The sequence below is a fragment of the Fulmarus glacialis genome, unplaced genomic scaffold, assembly GCF_000690835.1.
Source record: "Fulmarus glacialis isolate BGI_N327 unplaced genomic scaffold, ASM69083v1 scaffold10000, whole genome shotgun sequence".
In the NCBI taxonomy this organism is placed as follows: Eukaryota; Metazoa; Chordata; class Aves; order Procellariiformes; family Procellariidae; genus Fulmarus; species Fulmarus glacialis.
In genome coordinates, this window is record NW_009185828.1 from 42,278 (window position 1) to 65,109 (window position 22,832).

Consider the following 22,832-nt stretch of genomic DNA (forward strand, 5'->3'; position numbering starts at 1 on the left):
ATGACTTTCTGAAAAACTGTTCCCTAGTCAGTTGTTCCCCATTCTCTGTGGGTTCAGATAATTGTTCCTGCTGCAACAAAGAGCCTCTGACTATTCCTTATTCAAATTCTTCATGTTATTTCTCCAAGTTGGCAGTATTGTTTTGAATTGAAGTCTTGTTCTCTTGATACAGTTTTAATTCACTTAGTGTTATGCCTCTGCAAATTTAGTAAGTGTATACTCCGTTCTGCTGAGTTGTTAATAAAAGTATTAAATAGCATCAGATTTAGGACAAACGCCTGTGGAAGACAACTCAGTGTGTCCTTCTGTTTTGGTATATAACTACTCCAAGTTCAGCTTTTCAAAGAGTTTCACATTCATATGGTGCTTGTTTCTTCTAATTCATTTATTCACTGGTAGCTTATGAGAATGTCATGTGAGATGGTAATAAAAGCCACACTAAAGAGAAGATATATAGCAATGATTGCTTTTCATCCATCAGTAAGACCTGTTACTGCATCCCAGAAGTAAATTACACTGCATATGACTTATTCTTGATACATCTTGGCTACTGGTTATCTTTTTGTTCTTTCCTAAGCACTTAAAAATTGTTTAATTATTTGTTCCTGTATTTTCCTAGGCTGAGTGGTCTGTAAGTCCTCTGCTTTTTTTTTTTTCCTTAACCCTATTTTTTAAAGATAGTTGCTACACTTCGTCTTTTCATCGACCTAGCACTCACTTATTCTCCCCTAGTTCTTGGCAGTAAGGATACATCCTTTCATTTGATGCATTTCCTATTTTAGGTGTTTATCTTAGTAATATTTGCAGAGTAATCTCTTGTTATCATTGGCATCCCTTGCCAGTTGTGTCTCATCCTGCACTTGACCCTTTCTGATTGTCCCCCTACATGCTGTGTTCCTTTAGACTTGTCAGTAGCAATCAGACCTAATTTGCATTTTCTGTTTTCTGCTTTTTTGTGTTTGAGCTCAATGAAGAGCTCGTGAAGTAGCTAAGCTGATCTCTTACTGCATTGCCTATTCTTCCCTTTCATCAAGGGCAGAATTGCAAATTATAACGTCATTTCTATACAAAAACTATTAGTTCACCTGAATTCTTTTCTGTTCCTTTTTAGGTTCCCCTTTTCTATGCAATTTAACCTACTAATTTTTCTAGACTATTGAAGTCTGCCTTCTTGATGGCCACTGTCTTTATTTTACTCTTCACCCACCTTCTTAAAAATCACAAATAACCCAAGTTGCCTTCCAGCCCAAGTTTCTCATGAAGCTTTCTCCTGTTGGATAAAAATCTAGAAGAATTTCTTTTCCCCCTTTCTCCCTTCTTTATCTGCATGCATTAGCTAGTGTGTGTCTTGGCTAATTCTTCTGATTGCTTCTGAAAAAACTGGTTTGTTTGACCTTTCTTGATTTAGTGGTGTATCAGCCCATTGCTATGATACTGCCACTGCACTTCTGAGCAAGTATTTGTATCTCTGACATACAGGACACAGCTGGTTTTTGGTTGGTTTCTTTTTTTGTTGTTCAGTTGGGGTATTTTTGTGTGTTTTTGTTTTTCTTTGGCCTGTTCTTTTTAAATGAATAGTTCTTTTCACAGTAAGGATAGAGGATGGTGATTAGATGGATTTGCAGTATAATCTCCATGTTCAGGTTTACTGGGGAGTGCAATGGGGACTTCAGTACCCTGTTAGTACTAGTGGATGCCATATGTGTTTTGCCATAATGGGGTGTGATTGTATGACTCCGTTCTTGCCTTCCCAAGGAGGTTGGGTTTCAGGTATCCTTGCCTCCGAGTAGCTTGACCAGCTCTTGTTCAAAAGTGCTGGTACTAGACACTATGTAAGCTGTAAGCAGTTACAAAAGGAGAAGTATTCCATTTCTTTTTTACTGGATTAAGCTGCATTTTGCTACCTTTGAAGCTGTGAAACTCCTATTTAAGAATTTGATCTACCATATTTTTGTATCAGCAACTATGAAAAGTAACTGAACAACTTGTTACCCAATGTTAGAGCTGTTACAATTTTCCTCAGTGTATCACTATATGACTACTAGTTACACTGTGAGTAAAAAATAAAGCATGCCTGAGGCACGTTTTTTTATATGTATTTCTATGCCTGATTTAAAAGAAAATTCTGGTTTGCATTTTGTTATCTTTATTTTACCCTGTAATGTTAAAAAGTACGTTGAAAGCATAGAACTCTGCGAATACCACAAAGCTGGGCAGGTGTTATGGCTTAACACGGCAGGCAGCCAAACACCACGCAGCTGCCACTCACTGCCTCCCCTGCCCCAGTGGGATGGGGAAGAGAATCGAAAAAAACCCAGTAAAATTCATGTATTGAGATAAAGACAGCTTAATAGAACAGAAAAAGAAGGGATAATAATAATAATAATAATAATGATAGAATATACAAAATGAGTGATGCACAATGCAGTTGCTCACCACCCACGCTGACTGATAACCAAGTAGTGATTGCTACTTCCTGGACCATGCCTCCCATTCATATACTGAGCATGATGTCACTTGGCCAGCTGGGCCAGCTGTCTCAGCTATGTTCCCTCCCAGCCTCTTCTGCACTTGACAGAGCATGGGAAGCTGAAAAGTCCTTGACTAGCAGGGTACTTAGCAACAACTAATAACATCAGTGTGTTATCAACATTCTTCTCATACTAAATCCAAACCACAGCACTAGGAAGAAATTTAACTCTATCCCAGCCGAAACCAGGACAGCAGGGTACAAGAACCTAGACATATAAAGATAAGAACTTTACATTCTGTTCAGTAGCAGACCAGCCAGAACTTATTATTGTAATCTGAAATAGAAGAGTGAAGATTTTTTTGCTTCATCAAGGGGCCATCATGAAGCTGTTACTCCATCCTTATTTTCCATCTGAATCTGTGTGCCCTAACATGCTCAAGTAACTCTCTAGGCATGGATTGCTAAACTATGTTATGCATTATCCCATACCAGATGATCTTAATGGTCCCCTTCTGTCTGGGCCTGTGTGGAGATGGATGTAAGAATGGATTTTCTGGCTTTACACGTGCTGAGAACTTGCTTATGCCATAGACTAGTAATAAAAAGCCCCGTCTATATAAGCTGTGGAAAGGGAGTGGGGGAGAGATCTGTCCTAACTATATTTAACAATATGAGTTATCTTATATTGCGTATGTAGCTATCAATATGTCATCTTAATCAGTCTGTGGAAAGCCTTTCCATCAGATGTCTCTAAAATCAGACTATTTCAAATCTTTCATCATGCAAAAGCTGCTTTCTCAGTGCAAATTAGACTTACAGCTTAGAAGACCACCGATTACACTTGCGATAGGGATTTTGCCACAAATTTATTAAACCCATCTGTCCTGACCAAAGGAGAGCAATTCGTCTGGTAAAATATAAATGGAAACACTATACATGGCTGCTTTTCTGTAAGTTTTCTGTAAGTTATAAAAAATAATTTTATAACACTTAAAATAGTTTGAACAAGAGGGGAAAAAAATCCTGGTGTTTAGATGTCAAATACATGACAGTGTTGGAAACAAACAAGTAAAATACAGAATATTACTTCTAATTAGTTTGCCTTACTGTTTGCTGGCTAATCTGTGCTTGTGTACTAGCTGGCCAGTAAGCAGAAACTAATTTTCAAGCCAGATGAACCAAAGATGCTGCTTTTTTCATGTGCAATCAGTCACATGGGATGGGAATGAAGACATTTTGGTATAATACTTGGGGACATTAGAGTAAGCTTAAAACTTTGTGGAGGAGATCTGGGAGATCCATGCTGACAGTACATTGAAGATGCAGGAAGGAGCTGGTGGTTTTGTATGTGATGAGAGATGATGAGATCGGGTGATGTGAATTGGTTGTAGGCATTCCCATGGCAGAGATTGCAGCAAGACACGGGGAAGACTTGGCGTTTATTGCAGTGATGTATGTAAGATATCCCTAAGGGTATCAGGCTAGCTTTGCAAACTGAAGATCCCTTCTTTTTACTTCTATTACTGCATTAATATAGTTGCTTTATACATACCTTGAACAAGTGGGGAAATTTTCACATATAAATAAAAATCTAAATTAAAATGAGGGTATGAGTTAAGGTTTTCTTTCCTGTTTTTAAAGGCAAATATAATAGGCTGTGATGACCGTATCATCAGGAAACCCAAGATGAACATAAGATAAGCTGCTGTAGCAAAGTTTTATCATCCTGGCATCTATGGCTGTGGAAACACTGTTAAATACCTTTATACAATATGCTTTTCTGGTGGTTATCTACAATGTTTTAATATTTTACTGACAGGCCTCCATTTTTATTAATTTAGTAACAAAAAGATATGTTAATCCCATTAGAAAATATTGAATACATAATATATTACGTAAAATAGAAATAAACAATGGGAGCAGGTTTTAATAAATCTTATAATCTCTTGATATTAAAAATGTGCATTATTTTCCAATATTCTTCTCTACTATGGTTTGAATTCACAGATTTCATAGTACAGCTACTTTAAAAATGAAGCTCAGTATTTAGGATAATGAAAACATACATTTAAGTCAAATAAGTTCCAATTTTTTTCACTTCTTCCAACATTTGAGCTATTCCTTTATCCTATTTGTTTTTGTGTTTTTAGACTTAAAGTATGCCTCATTGGAATAAGTACTGAGGGTAATGATACGTTTTCTAGTTGTATTTTCTCCTTATCTGCTCAGTATTTGATTATGTACAAGATGATAGCATACTTTGCTTTTTCTACATCTTACTAGTCAAAAATGTTTAAAAAAAAAAACCTCTCAGCTTTATAGAAGTGGCATTTTCATCAGTGATGGTTATTGTACTTTTTACTTCTGTGAAAGTCAGAAAAATCGGTCGCAGAAAAGCTTCTGTGGAGATGGTGAGTGGGAAGAAGGTCTAAAATGTGTACTTGTAGATTTTATGTTGGGAATTTCTTAAGTGACAGTTTGTCTTGTTTCTCAGCCATATTATGTCTGAGTATGTGAGGATGACAGATACAGAGCGTGATCAGATAGATCAAGATGCTCAGATATTTATGAGGACATGTGCCGATGCCATTCATCAGCTGAGAACAGAAGGTAAACTGAGCAACTCTTAAATGTTTTTTCTTAGTTATTGATAAAGGCTAATATAATGCTGAATATTGGATGGTGAAATGCTTTTGGAAAGAGATTGGTGAAGTCTCATTGCCTTTTTTTTTTGGAATCTGTGTAATCCCATTGGCTGATTAGTACTGTACTTAATTTTCTTTAATGTTAGTGGAAGGAGAAGCCAGAGGATAGAATTTTATTTATTTGTTCAAGTGTAAAAAAGATAGTCTTAGATATTTACTTCTTGAGTAGTAATTTAGCACAGTGGCACAGAGGCTCACTGAATTCAGTGGTTGTCTCTTTTTAGCTGGTCCACCAGTAAGGTATTACAAGTATAATCTTTCCAACTTTGAGATAATTAAATAACTTTAACAGAGTCCTGGTAAAGTAACAGCGTTTTTGACAACTTGAGTATGGGATCATACCTTTACAACTCTGTCTTATGAAAATTGTAGAGAGAACTTCTGTTTTGCCATTTGCAAGTTGACTTGCTGTATGTGTACTTTATCAGTATACCAAAGATTTTCATCAGCTTTGAAATGCCATCTAAACATAGTTGTAGCATTATTCAGAATCACTGAAAGTCAGTCATGCGTGGGAACTACGTAATATCAAAATAAGAAATATTAATATATGTGAATTACAAAGATGTTTGACACAATAAATCACAAAGAATTCCACATAGTTTATACACTGGAGAATTTAAAATTTTAGAAGTTCAATATTTTAAGTTAAATCTCTAGATCTGTTTTGCTATGCTTAGATTGGTGACATCTATTCTTGTTCAGAAATTTAATTGACATAATATGACTCAGTGGCATATATAATAAATCGTAACATAATATTGTAAAAACTAGTTGTTTTCAGCTTTTGGTTTGTTGTAATGATTTGCTGTTTTACAGAACCTATAATAAAATATAGCTATGTTTAGACTAAATTCTAATATATAACATACATAAAATGCTAATAGGCTCTTAAATATAACTTGCATACCAACTGAAAACGCAAACTTTTGTGCAGTTCAGTAAAGAGTTAAAAGATTGTGTTACATCTTTCTTTTGTATTTCAGCACACAAGGGTGTCCAGTCTGCTCAGGTAAAGGAGCACAGAACAGTTGTCTTGGACTTCATTGAAGATTACTTAAAAAGTATTTAGTATTTATTGAACAGTTAATGATTGATTGTATTTTCCAAGAAAGAAATCATGGTCTTCTAACCTGAAGTTTTCCTTACTGCTGTCTTAAACAGGAGTGTGTAAGCTGTATTCTGAACAAAGAGCCATCCGAGTTAAGCGAGTGATAGATAAGAAGAGACTGTGAGTAGTGTCAAAAGATAGTTTAACTGTACCTTTCGTTTGTAGGACATTCAACAAAACTATTATTCATGTTTAGATTCTAAGGAGATTGTTTTAATGGAAATCTGTAGTTGGATGAGCAACTTCTGCTGTCAGCAGGTGCATTCCAGGGCTTTTTTAAACTTCTGGCATGTGAAGTTGTCTGAAAATGGCAGCGTGCCAATATAGTGTTGTACTTCTCATTTATGTAAATAATTAAAGCACCAAATCAGTAAAATGTGGGTTAATAAACCTATTGGACTTATACAAATGCCACAAAATATTTTTGTGTGCCCCATTAAGTAATATTCTGCCCAAAAATAATTTAAAATGAAATCCTGCACATTGGTAACATGTCTCAAAAATGCTATTTAGGATACTGTCTGTTTAGGTACAAGAGGTGTTCGCTTCTCTCTTCCGTTCTCTTTCTTTTTGTCTCTTTTTTTTTTTCTTTTTTTAAGCCACTATCTTTCTGCTAAAGCAAATGATTATGTTGTGAATAAATGCTACTTGAGATGGCAGGTCTTCATGGCAAGTAGAGACTTGATTAAAATAAAAATCTTGAATGTAACTTCTTAACTGAAACAAAAGAGTTTCTGCTTCCTATCGTGGCATATGTTCAGGCTGCTGATGTAGAGGTGAAAATGTCTAGAAGAACTTAAAGATGATGTGCTGGCTGGCTTTTTGGTCTGGTGGTTTTTTGGGTTGGGGTTTTTTTTTTTTTCAGTCAAGTATCAAAACCCATACTTTTTCAGTTTCTTTTTCTGCACACTCCCAGGCGTAAGAATGACAGGGAGAATGAACAGGTTTGCAATTTATTTAATACCTGAAAGGCTTTCCATGTCTTCCCGATCTGCATTATTTGAATTCTAACCTTAAGTTCCATTATGTACATTTTAATTTAAAAATAACAAATTCTAGAACATATACATCAATAAATAAAATCTTGAGTGTTTTTCCAAGACTTGATGCTGCTTTATCAGTTTGGTGTTTGGCTTGATCAGCTATTTACATTGAAACTAGAGAGATGTTTTCAAAAGTGTGTAAGTATCTTTTATTCAGAGTGATTCAGCATTATTAAGCACAATTAGATTCACTCAAATATATCCTCCTGAGACATAAATAGTAGTACGAGCCAAAACCAAGTAAACAAAATACCCCAAACCAGTTCTGAAATTTGGTAAGAAGTAATGAGAGAAAAGTAAGGCATTGGTATTTTTGTAACTCCCATAACTTTTCAGAAAAAAGATACAGAAACAAACTGTGTAATATTTTTGTGTGTAAAAATGCATAACCTTATCAGTATTCTTCACACTGAAGAACTTCAAAGAAAGTTAGCATGGTTCCTGCAGTTACAGAATTGGCTATCAAATACCAGCTCTTCTGTTTGATGTACTCTTATATTATTGTTTCCATGTGAAATCCCAGGTTCAAGATTTCTCATATGATTAAACAGAGAAAACCACTCAATTTGATGTACTCGAAACATGGAACAATGAAAGAGCTATTTCAGAAGTTAGAATACCACTTAAATAAAGAGCAATAAGGCATTACAATATAACCCAGAAGATGCAGTCCTTTTATGTAATACTGGAGGGTACCTCTTTGCCTCTTTTTACAGATGTAAGAACTAGAAAACAGATGTTGACCAGGTGGAGTCTGTATGCATTGCAGATGTGATGTAAGGCTAAATTGTCATTTATATTAAAATTCAATTTAAATAAATCACAGGGCATAAACCAATCTTTATGATGACTTGAAGAAAAATTGTCTTTTTTCATATGCCTTCGACTAGTTGATTCGTAATTTCCCCAAGGATTTCAGCAGAGGCTTTACGTGATAATAAGAACATGTTCCATCACTTAAAAGAACTAGGCATTCTTTAAATATGTGCATCCCAGGCATTTTCTTCATTTTTAATTGAAAGCTTTATACATTAGCATGTATGAAGCATGCACATAACTGTGCAAAGTAAGGACAACAAACAATAAAGGAATACATTTCTTTAAAAGTAAATTAATCTTAGTGCAGATCTTCTTTCCTGCAATTTAGTCAACTTAAAAAATGTGTGTATCAGACAATACTGGAAGGTTTGCAGTAGAAAACCTTTCATCATGTTTCCTTTTATATTGATAAACATCCTAGGCTCTTCAACAAATTGCCTGGGTGTTATAATTTTCTTAAATAATTTGCCTTTATGTATTAACTCATATTTTTGATTAAAAAGTTCTGCCAATTACGTAGGACTAGTTCCTCAGAATGAAAAGTCGAAAAATAGAAACACAATCAGCTTTTTCTGTAAAGGTACTTGGTTGTGGTTTTCCGTTTTTATATTTATTGGTATTCAAAATTATATTTCATTTCAATTTTAAACTTCTTTTTCCATTAGAATATCTTATGAATTTTGTATGCAATTATTCAAATCAAGCTGATAATTTTTATTTTCTGGGGAATTGGTGTTTTATTAGTATCAGAACTATTATTTGAACTGCATGGGCATCCGGATAAGGTTTTCTTCCTCATTATTAGGCAAATTTGGGACTTGAGAAGGAGGAGATGAGAGGAGTTCTTTTTTGTAAGATTACCAAAAGCCCAGTACTTGCAGAGTTTTTAGAACTAAGAAAGGTTCTCTGTTACTGTTTGGGTTTTTTTCTTTAAATAATATAGTCATTCAGTGATGACTAATGCATTATATTTTGTTTTTCTCAGAATTTTCTAATTATGGGTTAGAATTTAGACACAATACAAAGAAGGAAAGGAACACAAAATGCAACACCTTTTGTTAAGCAGCAGGGCAAGATTGCAGATCATAATGAGATTAACTGTTGATTATATTTGAGAGGGGAGGAAGTGATGAAGGTGGCGCAGCAGGTGATTCAGTCCATTGCTTTTTGGTTTTTTGTTCTTTAGCTTCTCTAACAGCGTAATTGCTAAGCATTTAATTGTCTACTACATAGCAGTTACAGAAGTCATTGTAGACAACAATAAATCACAGAAGTTTACTGGAAAAAATATGTTGCCACTAATTTTAAACTTTTTTTGGTGCCACAGTGAAATGTACTTGGCAAGTACTTAATATATATATAATCACTGAATATGCTTCTCATTTTTCGCATTGCCTTTGTATTAAAATTACATAGCAGGGACTTTGATGTAGTATATATCTGCCCACTGCATACGTTTTTTTCTTTTCCTTGCTTCTAAATGGTCTATTGTGTCTTTTGGCAGACAAGGTAAGGATCGCTTTCATCCTGGTTAAACTATTCTTTAAAGATAGTTAAATAAAAATACTTGTTTGAGGAAAAAGCTAATTCTGTTGTATTTTCTTACTTCTCCTTTATGATAATTGACAATATAAAGTAAAATTGTGATTATTACTTGGAAAAAAAATAAAGTAGTGGTGTTGGCTATTGCTACTAAAAAGAATTTTCAGTATGACCAAAATGTTGTTTGTCTGTTTTTTTAAAAAATATATATATTTTAATACACTGGATTTTTGAAAGGAACGTTCATAAAATGTCTGTGTGTTTATGCTATAGCCTTCAAAATTTCCCTCAACTCTGAACATGTAATGTGTTTTGTTCAGGAATACTATTTGTGCTTTCTTTGCTTTTGTAATAATATTACAGTGAAAGTTGCTAAGTACATTTTGTATCTTGACTGGGAAATCTTTAATGTAAAATTTGCAAGAGTTAGTGTTGAATTTAATAATCTGTGGTTGTTCTCATTTTAGAGAAATTAAACTGTGTGATGTCAGTTAAATTATAGGCTCTTGTGCTTCTAGGTCCCGACTTGAACCTGAGCAGAGCAATGTCTCCAAATCACCTCTTTCCCCTGAAAAATCTTCACAGAATCCTTTAGATGATTCTGAAGAAAAACTTTCTGCTGAGGAAAGCAAAGGTAAGAATAAAATGTAGTTATATTTTACTTTTTGTGGCAAGGCCTGTCTGGTCAATAATACTTCCTTCACATTACAAGGGCCTGTTCCTGTGACTTGCACTTTTTCTATTTTCATCTTCCCTGACTTGATCAGGCTTTTGTGAAGCACATTGTGAGATTGAGGAAGGAAAATCTTAAACTTTTTGACATGCTTTTTCCAACCAGCTAAAAAAGTCTTATGCCTTGCTGGATTCCTCATCCTCTCAATAAACTCTATGTGAACTCTTTCCTTTTTATTTATTTTTATCAATATGCATCTACTTACATATCTTCTGAGATCTGTCTGATTTTTCTGCATTCCTTTCACTGATGGCAAGGAATTGGAAAGTAGCTCAATGACTTTCTGGGAACATTTTCTAGTTTTTAAGCACAGAGACCTTGAGTTGGACACCTCAATAGTAGGAACTCAAAGGTGGAATATGCTCATAGAGGGGAGGTTACTGGCTGGCCAGATCCAGTAGTTCTGGGGATGTTGTTCTCCACAGCATTGAGTTTCCCTGCTGGCAGGATTGCATCTCATCTTTTGGTGGACAGGAGATAGCCAGAAGTCCAAAGCAGTATCTCTGACCCCAGGGTCATTTCGGCTGGTGCTATTCTTGACAGGACTTGTGAACATTGCTTCTGATTCCTTGGTGGCCTGCTTCTGAGCACAGGGGATGTAAGTCCCTTCTCTTAGCCGTTTTGGTCTGTCTTGGGGTGTGTACGCTGGCACAACTTCATTGCAGAGTGCCTTTCGGACTACCACCACTATGCAGATAATTTCAGATTGCACACCTAAATAAAAATCTTGTTCCTGTGATTCTGGAGTTGCTTTGCCTGGTTTGAGTTCTCCTGCTTGTACTGTGTAGAGGAGTCCAAGCACCCTGTGATTTACAGCGTGAAAATTATTTTTGGAGAGAAACAGATACTGTATGAAATGTGACATTACATTAGGATTAATGCTTCATCAAGATAGAAGAAATCCACTGGATGGCAATATTATCCTGATAATCAGTTATTGTTTCTTTGGTGATTTTTATTAAGAGTACAGTTCCTCTGGTTGGTGACTTTAGGGCCATACAAAGTGTGGATTCATGTGAAGTGGGTACTCCATTTCTGGATCAAGACTCTAATACTGAATTAACTCACAGTGTGCGAATGGTTTCATTTTCTGATACGGCATTGCTTATCTTCCTAACCAGTTTGTACTTCTGCAGCCCTATCAGTATGGTTTGTTTTATTTTTTTTCCCCTAATACTGAATTTATTGTAAGAAGTAAAGATTTTGATTATGTGTCGTTTCCAGTGCTTACTACGTTTTTGTAGTATCTTTTCAGTGATGCAGCACACAGGCACATAGATGAGTTTCACCTTAACACATTATCTGTGTTTCGCAGCTGTGAGCTAGTGCCAGCAGAGAAGCAGCAGCGTAGTAGCATTTTTGTTGCCCTGTGCTCTTTCCTTGTTACTGAATGTGTGCAATCTCTGAAAGTGTGCACTCCCACTGCATAGTGTCATTATAATTTTTAGCTCCAAAAATCTGTGCCACACCATGGAAAACATTGTTCTTTGGTTGTCTTGGACACAGCAAACCACTGCAATAAACAAAATGCAGCTTTGTTTCTTGCACGTTAATTTTCATTACTCCAGTTTTCACTTTTATTAGTTTATGCTTTAATTTTTTATAAGACGGTGGGGGTCCCGTCATATAAGTGATGCTGATGCAGTACTTATGAGGGATTGCTGACTAGTCTTTGAGAAAACTGTGAAATTTGTATATCAAAATAAATCCGTCTGAAACAGTTTGTAAATGCACGCAGCCTGTGAATCCTCACGTAAGTGTAAGTGTTGGTTGCTGCTTCTTACAGAAATCAGCCTTGTGACTTTGCTGGTAAGTAGTTGTCGAAGCACGGGAATAGCATGAACGAGATGACTAGGAAACAAGAAGCCCAGTTTAAATCTTGTAGCCTTTGATAATTTTTTTTTTTTACAAGTAACTTTTCAAATTTTTAAGAAATTGGAGGAATTATTGTTTAGAAAATAAACTATTTCATCCTCAGGATGTTGGTGGTTTAGAGCATGGTGATCATTTGTGTTTATGAATTAGCCATCATCAGCGCGCCTGGGTCCCTTGCGTAAATATCTTAGCTGTAGAGATAGTTCTTCTGAGAGCAGCTTGTGGTCTTGTCCTTAAATTGAATGTTATGATGAACAGCTGAATGTTCTACTTGGCATGCTGAAGCACAACTTGGGTTTCGTCTGCTTTTTGGCAGAAACCAAACCAAAATGTGATTACTTTTGTTTTGAGGCAAAGCACCTGTTTATGTTAGAATTATACTGGACATGCCTCATGGTAGGAAAATAGTCTCTCTGGAGATTGCTTTTATATGCTGACAGTATTTATTTGCATATTACAAATTTGACATTTAGTTTATGGAAATAAATATAAATAATGAGTAGCTTTTGAACAGTCCACAAGCTTAGCAGCTGTCTCCTTTCAGCACAGAAAAGGGTTCAGAGGATTTGATCATTACTTTGTGTCTCTGTTGTGCGTTACCTACTTCTCTTTCTGCAAAAGAAACGTAGTTTGGCTTTTGCTGGATGAATTGTAGAAAAGCATTAATGTCAGCTCCATGAAAGCTGCAGAACAGCTTTCCCAGTAGCCAGAAACGTACCACAGTGACTGGAGGAACCCTGGGGAGATACGTGTTTCTCACTTAACCTCTTACCATAAGTATATTTGCTTATTAGCAATGACATTGGATATGGGTGCTGTTTTTTTAACAGTGCTGACAGTGCCTGAAAGTAATTGGTTCCTCTGGGATAAAATAGGAATATATCTTGGTTTTTGGCTCCATAAACTAATTATCTTCTTTTCTTTGAATCCAGTAAATAATTCATTATAATTTTGATATAATGTAAATACATTGATTACCTAAACAAGTAAGTTTTGTGTTTCTGTGAAATAGACTTGAAATACTGATGATACCCCATGGAAAACATAGAGTTGAATCCTTTCTAAACAATCTTTAAAGATATTCTTGTTTTTATTTCTTGTAAGAAAGAACAGATCCGTTCTTGTTTTTGTTTTGTTTTGTGTTTTTTTTAATTTACTGTATTCCTAATCCACATCCCTCATTTGTAACATTGTCATTGTTTGTACATCCTGGTTTGGTTGTTGGGAAGCAAAATATACATTTATAAAGGAGACATACACAACAATACTCTTATATTTATTTTTCAAGAGTTTTCACAAATATTATAATGAAGGATAAAGGGGAAAATTTCTGCTTATAATCCTTTTCATATATTTGTTTATAAATAGGACTATTCCTCTCAGAGGCTTCCCAGGAGAAGTCAGTATCTGATGATGCATCACTGCTGCTTATGCAATTACAAAAAATCAGGTTTAGAAGATTATAACAAAACAAATGAAAATACTTAAAAATGCCTGAAAAAATTGACTGGGATAAATAGGAAGTCTGAAATCTATGAAAAAGTAAAAAATAAATCTTTCTGTATTTTAATTTGCGACCTGCATCTAAGTCAAAGTGGGTTCAGCTTTGATCCATTGTAGGGTGGTGCAAATCTCTTTTGGGTTTTGTAAAAATGTCACAGCCAGTGGGGAGAAGAGAGGCCTTCTCAAGAGTGCAGTCTTATCGTTAGGATTTTAAACACTGGTGCTAGAACAGCTTCAGAAACAGTAGGTTCCTGTAGCATAGTTTCTTTTCTTTCCCATTCTAATTTCTTCGTCTATAATCAGGAGTATATAATTAAGCCTAAAAATAAATCTTCCAGAAGGGAATGTCCCAGAAGTAGCCATTCAAGATCTCTTATGCAGATGATTAGCTTTAATCAAAGGGGAAGTACTATTGAAATCAATGAAGCGGCTATGATGTGTAAGGGTTAGTTGTGGGATAGGATCTGATTCCTGTTACACGCAGAAAGACCCCTTGCACAGTGTGCTGTAGGATTTGTACTGTAATATGCAGTTTGAACAGCGTGAAGAAATCGAGTTTGTCCTGTGAACTTTGCTCAAAATGTCTTTGAGATTCTGTTTTTACTTTTTGGAATGAGGAGCTGGTGGTTCTGTCAAGTCTCATTGGAAGATAACAGTTTGCATATGGACTGTCATTTTGAAAATTGTGTTTTCTTCTGTTAAAAGACAAATGCTACAGTATTTTGTGCCCTAACAAGTTTTAGTGCATTGTGAGTTGTTTTACATCCTTCACTGTCAATATATTAGTGCAACTTCTCGTAGTTCACAAAATTAAACATATGCATAGACTATTATGCATATGTTTAGAAGTTAAATGTTACTGGTGCAATTTTGTGCTGTAAATATGGGTGAATCTCAGTTAATGACACATAAAACAATTTCATCAAGGTTCTGAAATGGATGAAAAATGATTTTTCACTTCACTATTCAGTGTCCTGCATTGTCTCAAGTGTTTGGTGGTTCTTTTACAGGCAGGAATCTGCCTGATGCCCAAAGTAATCTTGGATTATGGGGGGACAGCAAAGGTGAAGATGAGCTGTCACCTGAAGAAATACAAATGGTAAGTATATCTTGTGTCTTATTGTCCATTTTATTATATTTTCTGCTGTATTTATATGTGTTAAGAAAGTAGAGTTTCACCCAAATTCATTGTCAACTTTCATTTTATGCAGAGTAATGCTATAACAAGATATACCTTTTGCACATGACTTCCTGGTTCTTCTGGTAGCAGCTAATATTTAAAGTTGCTACAAAATACTTACATGGAGCCATGAAATTAGTAACAACTATTTTTCAACAATTGAAATTAAAATTGTTTTTAAAATTACAATTATGAATTGCTTTTTTAGTCAGGAAACAATAGAAGTCAAGGCAACAACAGAAAAAGCATTATGAAACTTCTGAAAGAATAAGGTATCGGCCGCTTTTTACTTGGACTATTTCTAGAATACACCTTAAATAGTTACATTAGTTAAGTATAACTATGAAGTTATACTTCATTTTATTCCTTTTTATTTTTTTGGATTATCAAGACCAGATTGGTTTACTAGAAGGAATAGCTACAAGCTTTCTGTCACAATAGAATCTCACGAATTTTACCTTTTCTGCATTTCCCCATTATCAGCACGTTTATGTATTCTTTGATCCAATTCTGCTTACACTTGAACTGATATACCACAAAATTTAGGACTTAGGCATGATTGCTGACAACCTATCTGTTAGACTTTTCGATATTCCTAAGATTTATCATTTTGAACATGGCTCAAAATTCTTAGAAAACTTGTCTACATTAGCACACGTTGCCTTGTTTTATATAAAGAAAGAAAAACTGATTTGTAACTAGCCAGTAGGTGTGCAGTTTTTATAATGGTGAGCTTTGCTAAGGCAAAGGGCTGCTGCAGTATGAATATGTGAAGCTTCTTTGGCAGTGATTAGAGATGTTCCCGAACACAATATGCATCACTCTTCCCGTCAGAGATGAGTAAGTTGCACGTAATTATGGTATGGTTTGTCAAAGAAAAAAGGTTCTTCAGAGGCTGCTCTTGATGCTCTCATATTGTTCTTGAGTGCCAGTCTGAAATCTAAAGGCTTACTCCTGCTTTCTGTTTTCTTTTTAGAGAGAATTCTTTATGTATTTTCATTCTTCTGTGTTTAGGCACAATCTTATTAGCCCCCTTGCTGTAAGCTTCCAGAGGATCAGGAGGAAACAAGCATCAGAGGTGATGGCTCTGACAGGGCTTACTAATAACTGACTACTAAACGTTGGATTGCTCTTTGTAGGCCTCACACTGTAATTAAGTTTTAAACATGTTACATCTGTTGCCATGGTACTTTGAGAAAAATACATTTCTTTTTCATTAAATCCTTTTATACTTCTTAGAGTAAGGCCCCAGATACCTCACGACATAAATGAGTTGCCGAAGTCTGTGAGTTTTGTTCTATTTCTGTTATCAAGACTGAAGAAAGATAAACATCTTAAAATGCTGATTTTTGCCTACCGATGATTTGAATTTTTCCCTGGAATAAGTTCTCTTTATTGACTTGTGAAGGGGAGTGATTCCAGGTCTAAGTAAGAGAAAAATCTATGTTCATAGTTTAATGCTTTGAAGGATTTCTAGACTCCTAAATGTCCAATCCTAAACTGCTTCTTATTAGGCATTTGGACAGCTCTTCTTAAGGGAGAACCAACAGACATTTTTTAAAAATCCATTATTATTTTTTACCCATTCAGAGCTCTCCTGTGCTATGCTTTTTTTTTTTTTTTTTTTTAAACTTTTACTGGTTGTTTTACACTGATTTACTTCTGTTGTGCTTTCAGGACTTGCACTTCCTGTGAAAAGGGGGGTATAAAAATAACACTGACGCTCCAAATTAAATAAACCTTTAGCTCAGACAGACTATAATGTGTCCTTTTTCTTAGAATATGTCCTTTTTCTTAGCTTACACAGTTCTGCCTATAGTTTGCAAGAAAATTTATAGAATATAACAGTGCCTTGATGTCAGTACCTTGATTAAGCCAAGAAAAGTCACTTGTGCTGGAAACTTTAGCTGTCAGCTTTAAGTTTATCAGTCTGCTCTGTGGGACAAGAGAGACAAATTTACTAGTCTGTTTAGAGAAGCAAAAGATCAAAATGCTACCAAAATAAAAATAACATACTTTGAAGTCCTATATATATTAATACACTGAAATATTATTACTACTTTTGCGCCATAGTTTATTCATAATTTTCTATGTATGAATTTACATATAAAATTTTTTTTTGTTATGTACTCTCAGTACTTGTGTTTTAGTACTGATACTAGGAAACTAGAATTGAAAAAAACACACAAAGGGAAGTTACCACTAGAACAGCCTCCTCTCAGCTTATAATTTATTCTGAGTTTTGCAGAAAGCCGGTTCTCAGCTGGATGTCTGAATCTCCTGTTGAATCTTACTGTGGTTTTGATCTCACCCAGAGCTATTCTCTCCTGTTGTACCTCGCTGCAGGCTGACAATATGACCACCAATAGTCAGAGCTGTCTGTATCTCAGCTGCTTCTCACACTGAGTCTATGCTTCTGGCACTGTTGAGAAGAAATACAAGCTTGCTTTCTACCTCTCCTAAGAATTAATAAGCATCAGTTACTTCCACATTATGCCTTGGAAGGAGTCTACATTTATTATGATTTAAAAGAAAAGTGAGTCAGCATTCATGGCAGTGTTAATACAGACATTTTTTTCTTTCTCCACCAGTTGTCAAGTAGAAAGGGAGCTGATTGTTTCTAGTTATAGTTAATGCCCCACAATGAGGGTCATTTCTTGCCAGGTAATTTTTTTTACAGTTGGAGTGCATATTATTGGAGTTGTCAAACTGTAAACAGAGAGTTGCATATTTGTGTAATACATATATGTGCACAACAGGGTTTCAAATGTAAACGTTGCCACTAATACGTTGACGCTCAGAGCTGAGCAAGCCATTGCTCTGTTCTGTGGACCTAAAGTTTTTTTTTTTTCATTTCATGAACACTCTAATTAGCTAATTTACAAAGGCTAGGGATGTATGTGGTGACTATTCCACAGCGAAACTGCTCTTTCAGTGCATTTTTTCAGTGCGTAAGAGGAAACTTACAGCTAAGAGTTGGCCTTTTATTTAGTAAAAGTTGGATACTGTATAATTTCACTCCGAACAGACTTTAAAGTCACTGGAGCCATTATTCTAATTTTCAGATAAATTTGGGTCCAAGGTGTAAATACAGGTGTAATTAGGAAATAATTTGAGTATTTGAATGTGCATTGCTTTTTTCATTGTTCACATAAGTCCTTCATACTAACTTGGCAATACTTCATGAATAATGACTTCATTGTGCTTTTGATGCAGGAATCAAAGGGTCTTTACAAACACATAACAAACCCTCACAGCTTTAGTTAATTTCTTCACTCAAAGGACAGTTAATTATTTCTCCTCTGCATTATGTTTGCTGTTACAGAGACATTAACTTCTACTTTTTGAACGTTTGATTTGTGAAGCACAGACCAACTGCATTTAAGTTACTCAGAAAATCCAACAGCACTCAGAAGAGGGTAGGTTGCAGTGTAGAAACTGCTGTGTTGGTTTTAAATTGGAATGTGTTGTCAAATCATACTTAACAATTCTCAATCATGGTCCCGTGATCATTCCTGTCGGTAAAATAATGACTTAAAGCCCTACCATATTGCTACAGCAGCAATTTCTATCAGTATTTTACCCACAGGAGAGAGGTTTACATTGTTCAGAATGGTTGCAGGCTATTGTATGATTTGCACAATAAATTTCAGTTTATAACCCTGAGTACAGGTATATTAATGTTTTTTATAGTTATTGTGAGCAGATGTCTTGTGGCTGCATTGAGTGGGGGAAAAAAATCTGGCTCTGCTGTTTGAGTTTCGAAAATACCTAATTTTCCCTGACTATCTTTTTTTGTTTGTTTGTTTTTGTCTTAAATTCAGGTACAGTGCATATAACGACTTATCTCATGGGGTAACAAAAAAGAACTGTGATTATTTCTTCTATGCATTAGATTTTCAGACATATCTTAAGCAGTTTGTCACTTTATGCCATACTTTGGTAACAGAATATTTCACTGTCATAAAAGAGGCTACTTTAATAAGCCATAAATCTATACATAAAGCTGGTTTGTGTTCCCATCAAGTAAATCCCTTTGTGACACACTGGTATATGATGTGTTCTGCGCTCTAACCTTTTGTTCAATTGACTGTTTTAGCATATCTTACTGCTGTCTGCACCAAGCGGTCCATCAGCCATGATTTCAAATTGCGAAGATCATTTAGCAGTTTAAAAGGCAATCCGTGCCAGTGGAGGGTTTTAAATATCAAAGGGACTTTTTAAAGATTACTTTCTCAAGTGGATTTGTGGTATTTGTAAGGGATTAAAGTCATTCACTGTTTCTTTATTGAAAATTTGCCTTCTGAATTAGTTATCTCAGTTTCTAAGGCAGCAAAATCGGGAATTTTTTATATTGAATATTTGTGCAGAAAGACTTATACTTACAGAAGTCAGAAAAACAATTACAGCTTGCTGTCCCCATTTAGTCACTTAAGGACCAACCAGTCGACTCGGTGCTAAATCTCATGGCCATATTTCATTGCTCTGTTCCTTGGCTTTGTTCTGAGGTGACTCCACTAAGACCAGAGACATACAGTGGTGTGAACATAAAGGACTGCAGTGATGAAACACCTTTAACCATCCACCACTGTGAAGTAAACATCACTGTATTAGTCAATTATATTTTAACAAACACTGTGCTCTGTAGAAGGAGACACTACAGACAGCAGTGACAATGACATTTGAATGTATTGCAACACTGATACTTTTTTATTTAACAAAACCATTGGATCTTTAGGGTGGAAATCAGTGGGACTTCAGGGAGCTGTGCAGTATGTTCCTCTCTGTTCCCACTTGACCCATGGGGCTGGGCTCCTTCCCTGAAGCCTCTACCCCACAGTGAAGGTGACAGTGCCGGACAGCCCTCCTCCTTGTCTGTGATCTTGGACTCTCTGGAGTCCTTTAACCAAGGAGAGAGAGCTGTTTTCGCCAATCAGGTAGATAGTGAATTTCTAGTACAAAAACAAATTTGTATTTTAAAAGAAATAAAAATCATAGAATAGTTTGGATTGGAAGGGACCTTTAAAGGTCCGTGGCAGGGACATCTTCAACTCGATCAGGTTGCTGAGAGTCCTGTCCAACCTGACCTTGAATGTTCCCTGGGATGGGGCGGCAACCACCCTCATTGTAAAAAATTTCTTCCTTATATCTAGTCTAAATCTACCCTCTTTTAGTTTAAAACCATTCCCCCTTGTCCTGTCACAACAGGCCCTGCTAAAAAGTTTGCCGCCATCTTTCTTATAAGCCCCCTTTAAGTACTGATAGGCCGCAATAAGGTCTCCCCAAAGCCTTCTCTTCTCCCGGCTGAACAACCCCAAAAAATTATTTTTCATTATTCTTCATGACATGCTTATGTCAGAAGACTAAACCTTTTTCTATGAGATTCACTGTTACCCTTCTTTAAACATACCTGTCATTTCACACTCACTTCTGTCAAATTAAACCTACAAATTTCCAATTTTTAACACAGTAACCATTTCCCCCTAAGTCATGCAGGTTGACATTTAATTTGGTATTGGCAGAGTGTCAGGTATTGTTTCTCTGAGGTCCTGATGGGCCTGAAGCAAGATGAAAAATGTTACAGTACAAAGTGTGGGGGACAGTGGTGATGGTGTGGCGTGTGAGAAGGAAGGAAGGAAGGGTACGAAAGGTGGCTTGCCTTTTGTTTTCTTGCTTTTCTGTGTTGCTCTGTGCAGTGCAGAAGTCTTGCTCAGCTCCTGCTATCCACTCTCCCTTAAGCCAGCTCTATCATCTGGTCCTGTGGTGGGATTCAGTTTACTAATCTACCAGAAAACTCAGGAGGAAAAAGTGGTTAGTGAGCTAAAATGTCATACCATGAAATCAGACGAGCAGCAGCGCTTGCTTAGGACTGTATATGGGGCGAGAGAGAGGAGCAGGACAAATTCCTCAGTGGCTGCACTAGATCTCTTTCACTTCACCCTGAGTACTATACACAGTTTATTTCTTCTCTGTGTTAGTATTATGAAAGTACTTGATATGGCAGAAGTTTCAACTGGAATATTCTGGATCGTTTCAAGGGATGCGTACATCAGCATCTGAAGCAATGCGCACGAGGAGTTGCACAAGCTGTATAAGGAAGATCTTAAAAGACCTGGGACAGAGACACTGGTGGCATGACTGGGGCGGGGTGGGGGTCACAGTGGTGCGCCAAAGATCGTCACCAAACGTAGCAGTATAATAATGTTAAATTTACGTACTCCTGCAGACTGGCTCTGTGAAAGAAGCTATGGGTCAGATGAACTGTATGTCATATTACAGCCACTAATTTTCACATTGCATCTTAACGACAAACCACATTGTTGTTTAAACTACTTTGAAATACTGAGCGCTTCATTTCATTTCAGCAGTAGCACTCCTCTAAAAGCAAAATGTCCATTTGCCTTTCACTGATGTAACATGTCCCTCACTGTTATCATAATTCTCTGTGATTAAGACTTTCTCCCCCTCCTTCCTTCTTTTGCTTTTTGCACAAGATGATAGTTTTCAAATACTTACTATCTTCTCTGGGCAACACCTCCTTTTCTTGCAAGCTTAAGCGTTGGGCATATGCTCAGATAGCGAGCAATTCCTATTGCACCGACTGAAAACCAAGTCTGACCTGTAAGCAGTGCTGCTCTATTGGCTTTTTCATCTTTGACTACACACTGCTCTGTCTTAAAAAGGATAACGAGACCTTGCAAGGTGGCCAAGAGGACTGCTGCACTTTTATTGCTAATGAAGTTGTAACGTGATTGAATTATGCCAAAATCCCAGTATATTATGTAGGCTAGTTCAAAATAAGGAGATTAACTGAACTAGAACAGGCCTTGCTGCCTTGCACAGCTCCTGTGTCAAATCCTTTGCATTCTGAATCCTGTTTTCTGGTATTCGCACTGCTGCATGTATCGCTCAGGTTTGTCACAGGCGTGTAGCAGGTAATGTTTTCAGTAGGAATGTATATCCCACGTAGACCAGGTCTTTCCCAGCTTTGTGAGAAAAGTGCAAAGATCTAGTCAATTGTGTCCATACTGCAAAGGTCCAGCTGTTACCGAGGCTTTGGCCGTGTAGAATTAATTGGCAGAATACCTTGAATACGCTTCCCCTCCTTCTCCCAAAATGGAACTCGTGACCCTTCCGATACGAGGTGCTGTGCTGTCCCTGATGGCAGGAGCCTTTTGGCTGGGGCAGGCCACAGCGCTGCCCGAGAGCACGCTGCCCGGGTCCGAGGGCCGCGGGGCAGGGAGCGGCATGCTGCAGGCCCACCTCGGGCTTTTAACCAGCTGTAGCTGGCTGCCAGACTGCAGGATCAAACTCATTCAGGCACCTTGAAAATCCCAGCTCAGTATGTTCTAACAGGTTCTTACTAAAACACAGTCCTTAGGACGCGGTTTCCAACAAACTCCACTACGACATGGGATCCCTTTCTCAGCTGTATGTTGCCTGCACAGATTTTGTTTCAGCAAATCGTGTCATCGAACTTGCTGCATGATCACTTTTTCTGTAATGAATCCCAAATGATCTGACAGTCAAGTACATATAAAAAGTCAAAGCTTATTTTCCTGTATAAAGTCTTCTATTTATATATGTATTTTGAAAAACGTAGTGCTGAAGTATATTTAAATGTTTCATTGATTACTCATGAGTTTTAAATGGAAGAGGTCTGCTGGAATAACTAAAGCCAATGCATTTGTAAAGTATGAAGTACTAGATGTCAATATATTTCATATTGTAGCAAAATCTAAAAGCTCTTAACTTCATGCCGTGGGCAGTACATGAATAATGTGAATGACGGTGCAAAGATATCATGAAGAGAATCACATGCTTTCACAAGAATGAAAGCTTTCCCTA

At 36.4% G+C, this 22,832-nt stretch overlaps 1 protein-coding gene across 1 annotated transcript in view; it reads left to right on the plus strand.

Annotated features, from left to right (window-relative positions):
- STX18 (syntaxin 18) overlaps positions 1 to 22,832 on the plus strand; it is a gene marked incomplete at its 5' end in the record, with an annotated part of 34,091 nt that overhangs the window by 7,452 nt on the left and 3,807 nt on the right. The window contains 5 exons of the mRNA XM_009579431.1: positions 4,968 to 5,083; positions 6,165 to 6,242; positions 6,343 to 6,409; positions 10,212 to 10,327; positions 14,815 to 14,903. Of these exons, the coding sequence (XP_009577726.1) occupies positions 4,968 to 5,083; positions 6,165 to 6,242; positions 6,343 to 6,409; positions 10,212 to 10,327; positions 14,815 to 14,903 (466 nt within the window). The remainder of the gene's footprint in view (positions 1 to 4,967; positions 5,084 to 6,164; positions 6,243 to 6,342; positions 6,410 to 10,211; positions 10,328 to 14,814; positions 14,904 to 22,832) is intronic.